The following is a 12,343-nucleotide window of genomic DNA, read 5'->3' on the forward strand; positions in this document are numbered from 1 at the left end:
GCCCAAAATAAAGGGAGATGTTGATGTGTCAGCTCCAAAGATTGAGGGTGAAGTAAAAGGTCCCAAAATTGACATTGAAGGACCAGATGTTGATATTGATGGTCACAAAGGAGGATTTAAAATGCCTAAATTCAAAATGCCATCCTTTGGGGTGAAAGGTCCGAATGTCGAGGGTCCAGAAATTGATGTCAGTCTCCCGACAGGGGATATTGATATTAAAGCCCCTGAACTGGATATCAAAGGACCAGAAGTTGACATTGAAAGTCCCAGTGGCAAGATCAAGGGGCCAAAATTCAACATGCCATCCATTTCGGGGCCAAAAATCTCCATGCCCGATGTGGATTTCCATTTGAAAGGTCCAAAACTCAAAGGTGATGTGGATGTGTCAACTCCAAAGATTAAAGGAGACATAAAAGCCCCTGAGATTGACATCAAAGGTCCAGAGGTTGACATTGAAGGGCCAAAGGGTGGATTTGAGATGCCAAAAATCAAAATGCCATCATTTGGCTTCAAAGGTCCAAAAGTGGATGGTCCAGATGTTGATATAAACCTCCCCAAAGCTAACATTGATGTGAAAGCACCTGATGTTGACATTAAAGCTCCAGACCTTGACATTGAAGGCCCAGATGCAAAACTCAAAGGCCCCAAAATCAAGATGCCATCAATATCAGGACCAAAGCTTCCAGACTGGGATATCAATCTAAAAGGGCCCAAAATAAAGGGAGATGTCGATGTCTCAGTTCCAAAGATTGAGGGTGACCTAAAAGCTCCCAAAGTTGACATTGAAGGACCAGATGTTGATATTGATGGTCACAAAGGAGGATTTAAAATGCCCAAATTCAAAATGCCATCCTTTGGGGTGAAAGGTCCAAATGTCGAGGGTCCAGAAGTTGATGTCAGTCTCCCGAAAGGTGATATTGATATTAAAGCCCCTGAACTGGATATCAAAGGACCAGAAGTTGACATTGAAAGTCCCAGTGGCAAGATCAAGGGGCCAAAATTCAACATGCCATCCATTTCGGGGCCAAAAATCTCCATGCCCGATGTGGATTTCCATTTGAAAGGTCCAAAACTCAAAGGTGATGTGGATGTGTCAACTCCAAAGATTAAAGGAGACATAAAAGCACCTGAGATTGACATCAAAGGTCCAGAGGTTGACATTGAAGGGCCAAAGGGTGGATTTGAAATGCCAAAAATCAAAATGCCATCATTTGGCTTCAAAGGTCCAAAGGTGGAGGGTCCAGATGTTGATATAAACCTCCCCAAAGCCAACATTGATGTGAAAGCACCTGATGTTGACATTAAAGCTCCAGACCTTGACATCGAAGGCCCTGATGCAAAACTCAAAGGGCCCAAAATCAAGATGCCATCAATATCAGGACCAAAGCTTCCAGACTGGGATATCAATCTAAAAGGGCCCAAAATAAAGGGAGATGTCGATGTGTCAGTTCCAAAGATTGAGGGTGACCTAAAAGCTCCCAAAGTTGATTTCGAAGGACCAGATGTTGATATTGATGGTCACAAAGGAGGGTTTAAAATGCCTAAATTCAAAATGCCATCCTTTGGAATTAAAGGTCCAAATGTCGAGGGTCCAGAAGTTGATGTCAGTCTCCCCAAAGGTGATATTGATATTAAAGCCCCTGAACTGGATATCAAAGGACCAGAAGTTGACATTGAGAGTCCCAGTGGCAAGATCAAGGGACCAAAATTCAACATGCCAACCATTTCAGGACCAAAAATTTCAATGCCAGATGTGGATTTCAGTCTGAAAGGTCCAAAACTCAAAGGTGATGTGGATGTGTCAGCTCCGAAGATAGAGGGAGACATAAAAGCACCTGAATTCGAGTCTCCAGTGGGAGATCTTCCCGGTGCAAAGATTAAGTTACCAACAGTATCTGGACCAAAAATTTCATTGCCAGATGTTGACATCAGTTTGAAGGGGCCAAAGGTGAAGGGTGATTTGAAAGGGGATGTTCAACTACCAAAAGCTGAACTTGAGGGCCCAGATGTGACAGCTGATATTCCGGAAATTGGCTCTAAGAAAACAAAATTCAAAATGCCAAAGTTTGGATTCAAGGGTCCAAAGATAAAGGCACCAGAAACAGACGTAAAATTGGCACAAGGGGATATCAACATCAAGGGAAAAACTGGTAGCTCTGAAGGTCTTGATGTTGACCTAGGATTGACTAGTTCAAAAACCAAAGGATCCAAATTCAAGATGCCAAAATTTGGATTCAAAGGCCCAAAGGTTGAAATGCCAGATGTTGATCTTCATAGCTCAAAAGCTAGCATTGACATAAAAACTCCAGACCTTGATATTGAAGGACCAGATGTTAAAATTGAGAATCCTGATGGCAAAATCAAAGGAGGGAAACTCAAAATGCCAAGTATTTCTGGGCCAAAACTTTCCATGCCAGATGTGGATTTCAATCTGAAAGGCCCCAAACTCAAAAGCGATGTGGATGTGAAAGTTCCAGAGTTTGAGGGAGACTTAGAAGCTCCAAAAGTTGATATTGAAATACCAGATGTGGACTTAGACAGTCCCAGTGGCAAGATCAAGGGACCTAAATTCAAAATGCCAACTCTTACAGGACCAAAAATCTCAATGCCAGATGTGGATTTCAATCTGAAAGGTACCAAAATAAAAGGTGATGCCAATGTGTCACTTCCAAAGATTGAAGGAGACATAAAAGCACCCAAGATTGACATCAAAGGTCCAGAGGTTGATATCGAAGGCCCCCAAGGTGGATTTGAAATGCCTAAAATCAAAATGCCATCATTTGGCATCAAAGGTCCCAAAATGGAGGGTCCAGATGTTGATATTAACCTTCCAAAAGCACACATTGATGTTAATACACCTGATGTTGACATTAAAGGGCTAGATGTTGATGTTGAAGGTCCTGATGCAAAACTCAAAGGACCCAAAATCAAACTGCCATCCATTTCAGGACCCAAGATGCCAGATTGGGATATTAGTCTGAAAGGGCCCAAAATAAAGGGAGATGTTGATGTGTCAGCTCCAAAGATTGAGGGTGAAGTAAAAGGTCCCAAGGTTGACATTGAAGGACCAGATGTTGACATTGAGGGTCACAAGGGAGGATTTAAAATGCCTAAATTCAAAATGCCATCCTTTGGGGTGAAAGGTCCAAATGTGGAGGGACCGGAAGTCGATGTCAGTCTCCCAAAAGGTGATATTGATATTAAAGCCCCTGAACTGGATATCAAAGGACCAGAAGTTGACATTGAGAGTCCTAGTGGCAAGATCAAAGGACCAAAATTCAACATGCCATCCATCTCAGGACCGAAAATCTCAATGCCAGATGTGGATTTCAATCTGAAGGGTCCAAAACTCAAAGGTGATGTGGATGTGTCCGCTCCAAAGATAGAGGGAGATATAAAGACACCTGAGATCGACATTAAAGGTCCACAAGTTGATATTGAAGGTCCCAAAGGTGGATTTGAGATGCCTAAAATCAAAATGCCATCATTTGGCTTCAGAGGTCCGAAGTTAGAAGGTCCAGATGTTGATATAAACCTCCCTGAAACAAAGATTGATGTTAAGGCACCTAAAGTTGACATGAAAGGGCCTGATGTTGACATAGAAGGCCCTGATGCAAAACTTAAAGGACCAAAATTCAAACTGCCATCAATATCAGGACCAACAATGCCAGATTGGGATATTAGTCTGAAAGGGCCCAAAATAAAGGGAGACGTCGATGTGTCAGTTCCAAAGATTGAGGGTGACATAAAAGCTCCCAAGGTTGATTTCGAAGGACCAGATGTTGATATTGATGGTCACAAAGGAGGATTTAAAATGCCTAAATTCAAAATGCCATCCTTTGGGGTGAAAGGTCCAAATGCTGAGGGTCCAGAAGTCGATGTCAGTCTCCCGAAAAGTGATATTGATATTAAAACCCCAGAACTGGATATTAAAGGACCAGAAGTTGACTTTGAAAGTCCAAGTGGCAAGATCAAGGGACCCAAATTCAGCATGCCAAACATTTCAGGACCGAAAATATCCATGCCAGATGTGGATTTCAACTTGAAAGGTCCAAAACTCAAAGGAGATGTATCAGCTCCAAAGATAGAGGGAGACATAAAAGCACCCGAGATTGACATCAAAGGTCCAGAGGTTGACATTGAAGGGCCCAAAGGTGGATTTGAGATGCCAAAAATCAAAATGCCATCATTTGGCTTCAAAGGTCCAAAAGTGGAGGGTCCAGATGTTGATATAAACCTCCCCAAAGCCAACATTGATGTGAAAGCACCTGAAGTTGACATACAAGTACCAGAGATTGGCATTGAAGGCCCTGATGCAAAATTCAAAGGACCCAAATTCAAGATGCCATCAATATCAGGGCCAAAGCTTCCAGACTGGGATATCAATCTGAAAGGGCCCAAAATAAAGGGAGATGTCGATGTGTCTGTTCCAAAGATTGAGGGTGACCTAAAAGCTCCCAAAGTTGACATTGAAGGACCAGATGTTGATATTGATGGTCACAAAGGAGGATTTAAAATGCCTAAATTCAAAATGCCATCCTTTGGGGTGAAAGGTCCAAATGTCGAGGGTCCAGAAGTTGATGTCAGTCTCCCGAAAGGTGATATTGATATTAAAGCCCCTGAATTGGATATCAAAGGACCAGGATTTAACATTGAGAGTCCCAGTGGCAAGATCAAGGGACCCAAATTCAGCATGCCAAACATTTCAGGACCGAAAATATCCATGCCAGATGTGGATTTCAACTTGAAAGGTCCAAAACTCAAAGGAGATGTATCAGCTCCAAAGATAGAGGGAGACATAAAAGCACCCGAGATTGACATCAAAGGTCCAGAGGTTGACATTGAAGGGCCCAAAGGTGGATTTGAGATGCCAAAAATCAAAATGCCATCATTTGGCTTCAAAGGTCCAAAAGTGGAGGGTCCAGATGTTGATATAAACCTCCCCAAAGCCAACATTGATGTGAAAGCACCTGAAGTTGACATACAAGTACCAGAGGTTGACATTGAAGGCCCTGATGCAAAATTCAAAGGACCCAAAATCAAGATGCCATCAATATCAGGACCAAAGCTTCCAGACTGGGATATCAATCTGAAAGGGCCCAAAATAAAGGGAGATGTCGATGTGTCTGTTCCAAAGATTGAGGGTGAAGTAAAAGGTCCCAAGGTTGACATTGAAGGACCAGATGTTGATATTGATGGTCACAAAGGAGGATTTAAAATGCCTAAATTCAAAATGCCATCCTTTGGAGTGAAAGGTCCAAATGTCGAGGGTCCAGAAGTTGACGTCAGTCTCCCGAAAGGTGATATTGATATTAAAGGCCCTGAACTGGATATCAAAGGACCAGGATTTGACATTGAGAGTCCCAGTGGCAAGATCAAGGGACCCAAATTCAGCATGCCAAACATTTCCGGACCGAAAATATCCATGCCAGATGTGGATTTCAACTTGAAAGGTCCAAAACTCAAAGGAGATGTATCAGCTCCAAAGATAGAGGGAGACATAAAAGCACCCGAGATTGACATCAAAGGTCCAGAGGTTGACATTGAAGGGCCCAAAGGTGGATTTGAGATGCCAAAAATCAAAATGCCATCATTTGGCTTCAAAGGTCCAAAAGTGGAGGGTCCAGATGTTGATATAAACCTCCCCAAAGCCAACATTGATGTGAAAGCACCTGAAGTTGACATACAAGTACCAGAGATTGGCATTGAAGGCCCTGATGCAAAATTCAAAGGACCCAAATTCAAGATGCCATCAATATCAGGACCAAAGCTTCCAGACTGGGATATCAATCTGAAAGGGCCCAAAATAAAGGGAGATGTCGATATGTCTGTTCCAAAGATTGAGGGTGAAGTAAAAGGTCCCAAGGTTGACATTGAAGGACCAGATGTTGATATTGATGGTCACAAAGGAGGATTTAAAATGCCTAAATTCAAAATGCCATCCTTTGGAGTGAAAGGTCCAAATGTCGAGGGTCCAGAAGTTGACGTCAGTCTCCCGAAAGGTGATATTGATATTAAAGCCCCTGAACTGGATATCAAAGGACCAGAAGTTGACATTGAGAGTCCTAGTGGCAAGATCAAGGGACCCAAATTCAACATGCCATCCATTTCAGGACCGAAAATCTCAATGCCAGACGTGGATTTCAATCTGAAAGGTCCCAAACTCAAAGGTGATATGGATGTGTCAGCTCCAAAGATAGAGGGAGATATAAAGACACCTGAGATCGACATCAAAGGTCCGCAAGTTGATATTGAAGGTCACAAAGGTGGATTTGAGATGCCAAAAATCAAAATGCCATCCTTTGGCTTCAAAGGTCCCAAAATGGAGGGTCCCGATGTTGACCTGAACCTTCCAAAGACAAATATTGATGTTAAGGCACCCGAAGTTGATGTAAAAGGGCCAAAACTTGATCTTGAGGGTCCTGATGCAAAAATCAAAGGACCCAAATTCAAGTTGCCATCAATATCAGGACCTACACTTCCAGATTGGGATATCAATCTGAAGGGACCGAAAGTAAAGGGAGATGTGGATGTGTCAGCTCCAAAGATTGAGGGTGATATAAAAACTACAAAGGTTGACATTGAAGGGCTAGATGTTGACATTGATGGCCACAAAGGAGGATTTAAAATGCCAAAGTTCAAAATGCCGTCATTTGGTTTGAAGAGTCAAAAAATGGAAGGTCCAGATGTGGATATAAATCTTCCTAAAGCCAGCATTGATGTGAAAGCACCTGATGTTGACCTCAAATCGCCAGAGCTTGATATTGACGGACCAAATGCAAAACTCAAAGGTCCCAAATTCAACATGCCATCCATATCAGGACCAACAATGCCAGATTGGGATATTAGTCTGAAAGGGCCAAAAATAAAGGGAGATGTCGATGTGTCTGTTCCAAAGATTGAGGGTGACCTAAAAGCTCCCAAAGTTGACATTGAAGGACCAGATGTTGATATTGATGGTCACAAAGGAGGATTTAAAATGCCTAAATTCAAAATGCCATCCTTTGGGGTGAAAGGTCCAAATGTCGAGGGTCCAGAAGTTGATGTCAGTCTCCCGAAAGGTGATATTGATATTAAAGCCCCTGAACTGGATATCAAAGGACCAGGATTTGACCTTGAGAGTCCCAGTGGCAAGATCAAGGGACCAAAATTCAACATGCCAACCATTTCTGGACCGAAAATCTCAATGCCAGATGTAGATTTCAATCTGAAAGGTCCAAAACTCAAAGGTGATGTGAATGTGTCAGCTCCAAAGATAGAGGGAGATATTAAAACACCTGAGATCGACATCAAAGGTCCAGAAGTTGATATTGAAGGTCACAAAGGTGGATTTGAGATGCCTAAAATCAAAATGCCATCATTTGGCTTCAAAGGTCCAAAGGTGGAGGGTCCAGATGTTGACATTAATCTCCCTGAAGCAAGCATTGATGTGAAAGCACCTGATGTTGACATTGAAGCTCCAGACATTGACATTGAAGGCCCTGATGCAAAACTCAAAGGACCCAAATTCAAACTGCCATCCATTTCAGGACCCAAGTTGCCAGATTGGGATATCAATCTGAAAGGGCCCAAAATAAAGGGAGATGTCGATGCGTCTGTCCCAAAGATTGAGGGTGACATAAAACCTCCCAAGATTGACATTGAAGGACCAGATATTGACATTGAGGGACACAAAGGAGGATTTAAAATGCCTAAATTCAAAATGCCATCCTTTGGGGTGAAAGGTCCAAATATCGAGGGTCCAGAAATTGATTTTGGTCTTCCAAAAGGTGATATTGATATTAAAGCCCCTGAACTGGATATCAAAGGACCAGAAGTTGACATTGAGAGTCCCAGTGGCAAGATCAAGGGACCCAAGTTCAACATGCCATCCATTTCAGGACCAAAAATCTCAATGCCAGATGTGGATTTCAATCTGAAAGGTTCCAAGCTCAAAGGTGATGTGGATATGTCAACTCCAAAGATTGAGGGAGACATAAAGGCACCCAAGATCGATATCAAAGGTCCCGCAATTGGTATTGAAGGGCCAAAGGGTGAATTTGAAATGCCTAAAATCAAAATGCCATCCCTGAACATTAAAGGTTCAAAATTGGAGGGTCCAGATTTTGATTTAAACCTTCCTAAAGCTAACATTGATGTGAAAGCACCTGATGTTGACATTAAAGCTCCAGAAATTGACATTGAGGGGCCAGATGCAAAAATTAAAGGACCTAAAGTCAAGATACCAACCATAAAAGGACCGAAGATGCCAGATTTTGATGTCAATCTTAAAGGTCCCAGACTCCACGGTGATGTGGACGTGTCAGCTCCAAAGATTGAAGGAGACTTAAAAACAGCCACCGTTGACATCAAAGGTCCAGATGTTCATGGTGAGGGATTCCGGGCTGGATTTGAGATGCCTAAAATCAAAATGCCATCACTTAACATCAAAGGTCCAAAAGCAGAGGGTCCAGACATTGATGTTAAAGCTCCTGAACTTGATGTAAACCTAGAAGGTCCTAAAATCAAAGGTGAGGTTGACGCTTCAGTGTCCAAATTGGAAGGGGATATCAAAGGGCCCTCCATCACAATGGAAGGTGGAAAGACAGGTGTTACCTTCCCTAAGTTCAAAGGTCCTAAATTTGGAATGAAATCCCCAGAAGTTGGGGGACCCGAATCCATGGTCAAGACACCCATGTTCAGTGTAGGAGCAAAAGGTTCCACAACAGAAGTACACCTTCCAGATACTGAAGCTGGCCTGGATGCCCCTGATATTGACATCAATGTAAAGGGGAAAAAGGGGAAATTTAAACTTCCTAAAGTGAAGGCTAAGGTAAAGAAACCCGATCTTGACATAGAAACACCAGCAGCAGATGTGGATGTGGAGACACCCAATGTTCATGTCAAAGGAACAAAGGTAAAGAAGCCTCTCTTTGGAAAGCTTCATTTTCCTGATGTGGAATTAGATATCAAATCACCAAAAGTGAAAAGCGATGGATCTTTATCAGAGGGACTGAAATCATCTGACATAGATGTGCCATCTGCTAGCCTGAACACAGCTATTGAAGGTTCTGGTATTGACAGTCCAAATGTTAAATTGGAAGGTTCAGATATCAAATTAAAGACAGCCAACCTTAAAATGACAAATGTGAAAGGAAGTGCAGAGATTGATGCAAGCGTTTCAGGGGGCAATGCAAGTGGGGGTCTTCAATACCCAGAGGGTACAGTAACATTTCCCAAAATCAAGGTACCAAAATTTGGTATTGCTCTGCCTCCACTGGAAGGCAAAGGCACTGGAGGAAATGTTGAATCAGAACTTTCAGCTAGTGGAGGAATTAACATACAGTCTCCATCTGTTAGTTGTCAAACCAGCTCACAAAATATTGAGGTTCCTAGCCCAGAACTGAGGCACAGTGAGGGCAAAGTAAAGGTAAAGGTGCCAAAATTTTTTGGCAAATCAAAAGCAAAGGGCAGTAGTGCAGGTGACCTTCGGGGACCAGAGGGAGAATTGAGTACTAGTGGAAAAGGCAGTAAGAACTCTAAGGATTTAAGTGTACACACTGGGGAACTGATGGGTGGAAAAATAGAATTGGAGGGTGATCCTGGACTCAGTGTGTCAACCAAAGGCAAGTCAGCCTCACTGGATCTATTCAAGAAATCAAGGCATCGGTCATCTTCTCTGAGTGATGAAGGGGGGCTTGCAGTCAGTTCTCCTTCCGTTCACTTAGAAGCTGAGGGTGGTGACATTTCATTAGACCTAGGAGGAAGCAAGGTCAAAGGAAAGAAAGGCAAGTTGAAGTTTGGCACCTTTGGAGGTTTTGGTTCAAAGTCAAAGGGCTCATATGAAGTGACACTTGGTGAGGACAGTGAAGCAGGAGCAGAGGGAAGTGCAAGTGTTTCTCTGCCCTCTAAAAAGTCAAGATTGTCTTCATCTTCCAGCAGTGACAGTGGTTCAAGAGGTGGTTTTAGGTTCCCAAGAGTTGAACTATCTGTTTCACCAAAAAAATGATTACTTGTGTGGCAAATTAGACTTTCTCATGTACACTCAAATACGTTCTCCTAACATGTTAAATTCTTCAGACTTCAGTTCTTTTAAACCTAAGAGAACGTACACAGTCATCTCAATGTTTTTACCCACAAGTAATTCTTTTTTTCAGTAATTAGACAGGAGTGAATGAGATTGTTTAAAATCCCTTCAAACTGTAAATAAGATGAATTTGTATTGTAATAATAAATATTGTTTTTTGTACATAGTCCAGATTTATTGAAATATGCCATCTCACCAAATATTCACCAACAGTTTATCACAGGGTTTATCATTTTGCTTTATTTCATTCTTTTAAATGAATGTTGTTAATGAATGGGTGTGGTATATTTGTATCCAGGGGTCTATTGCACAGAGCAGATAGTTACAATAGTTATTTTGAAGGAAAATGTTGTTTATACACCAGACACAAATATAAACAGTTACCACTTTTTATGTATGAAATGATTTTATTTTCAAGCTTTGATATTATATAATCAGTGCAGAAGCATATCTATGCAACATAGAGCTGGCCCTTTATAACAAATTCAGAGTGATGGTGTTGTATATACCATAATTGCAAAGACAATCACTGTTTGGATACTATCAACTCTCTTAAATGCTGTCAGTATGTTTCTGTTAATAAAGAACATTTATTCACCCATAAATCCTATGCCATTTACCAAAAATATGCAGTTGCTTTATTTGTTTGAAACGTTTTGCTTCCTAATCCTGTCACTTTAATTCATACCAGTTTTACGATCCTCTGTATTTTATTACCTTCGTTACTCTCTCTTTGTGATTACGTAAAAACAATGTTACAAATAAACAGTCACTTTTTGATATTTTTTTTGCAAACAAAATCTGTGTTGATAGAGAGTTGCATAGTTTTTATCAGATATGATGGCAACAGGACATGATTCTTTGGGTCTATTCTTTTGTGTGCATTCTGCCAAATAAACTAAATAAAAAGATTTATTGAATTTATAATGCTTCCTAAATCTGTATTTGCCATTTTTTTAATCATATGATATGGTATGAAATGATATGATGATACGGGCAAAACTTAGGTTTGCCTGTATCTAGTTCCAAATTGCAGTAATTTATTGTTATTTTTTTCGTTTATTAATTGAAGTATTTATTATTCATTAATATCCTTCATGTTGCTCAACTGGATTACTTTTAAATGTTTCCCATGTAACTCACATTTATCTCAGTGAAAACAGTGGTGAAGCAGGCATTTGGGTGATTACTCATTTTTGATTGTGAAACACTCATGAATCATCCATCACTTCTCTGGTAATATGCTGTTCACCACTGATGCAGAGAAATAGCAGCTAACATTAGAGTGAGGGATACATTATTTATCCCAATATACAGTGGACTGTGATTCTCCACTTATGCAGCTGCCATTGTTGTTTTTTTTATTTTCTACCGGATGTGAGGAAATGCAGACTAGTGCATCATATGGACTTTTAGTGAGAATACAACTCATATAGAAGGTGGTGATTGATATAGATGTAAAAATACCAAGAACAACAAACACCTTTTTATATCATATCACTGTCCAAGGCCACCAAGTGATCTCAGTCTTTTGCTTTGATATGCATCCACACGTTCTATGGTAATGAAATGACAACAAGATTCATAAGTGTTGAGTTCAAAAACCATTTGTTTTTGTAAACTTATCACAAACTTTCCTAAACTGACAAACCTTCTTTAAGGCCAGGACATTGAAGATAAGCCAAATAAATACCTTATTGCTTTGCATTTTCCTACATCATACATTGAATGAATCCTTTGTGATTGGACGCTGTATTTAAGAAGGAATGCTGTTGCTGTAGTCACTACTGTTACAAAACATGGCCACTACTGTTACCAAAATGGAGGGATGGTTCGTGGATGGTTCAGTTTTTTATGTACACTGTAGGGTTCTTCTTTATGTTGCTGCCTGTCGGTATTATTGCCATACTTGTCTGCAAATGTTATGGTGTTTGGTGATTGCTAGTTTCTTTGCTTATACAGTTATTATCTAGCCAGCTATGTGAAGTATTGGCATAGGTAGCTAACAAGGTGCACATTTTCTACACACACACACACACACACACACACACACACACATATATATATATATCAGTTAAGCACTGGAGACTATTAAATATCTAATGGGTTTATGCAAAAGTTTCCCTTATTATCCCTCGTTCTTCATATTACTGACATTTAACCATTGTCATACTAGGCTAATATCTATGTACTGATGGTCTCCTGCACACAACACTTACTTAAATGAGAAAACAATGTCTGCTTCAAGACATTATTATTAGCATGCGTACTTGTTAT

General features: G+C 40.8%; 1 protein-coding gene across 2 annotated transcripts in view; it reads left to right on the forward strand.

The window, feature by feature from the left end:
- Positions 1 to 10,990, forward strand: part of ahnak (AHNAK nucleoprotein) — a 33,166-nt gene extending 22,176 nt beyond the window's left edge. For both annotated transcript variants that reach the window (XM_041047601.1, XM_041047602.1), the window contains one exon: positions 1,301 to 10,990. In XM_041047601.1, coding sequence (XP_040903535.1) covers positions 1,301 to 9,988 — 8,688 coding nt within the window. In that variant the 3' untranslated portion in view covers positions 9,989 to 10,990. The remainder of the gene's footprint in view (positions 1 to 1,300) is intronic.
- The last annotated feature ends 1,353 nt before the right edge of the window (positions 10,991 to 12,343 follow it).

The sequence above is a fragment of the Toxotes jaculatrix genome, chromosome 10 (genome assembly GCF_017976425.1).
Source record: "Toxotes jaculatrix isolate fToxJac2 chromosome 10, fToxJac2.pri, whole genome shotgun sequence".
NCBI classification, from domain to species: domain Eukaryota; kingdom Metazoa; phylum Chordata; class Actinopteri; family Toxotidae; genus Toxotes; species Toxotes jaculatrix.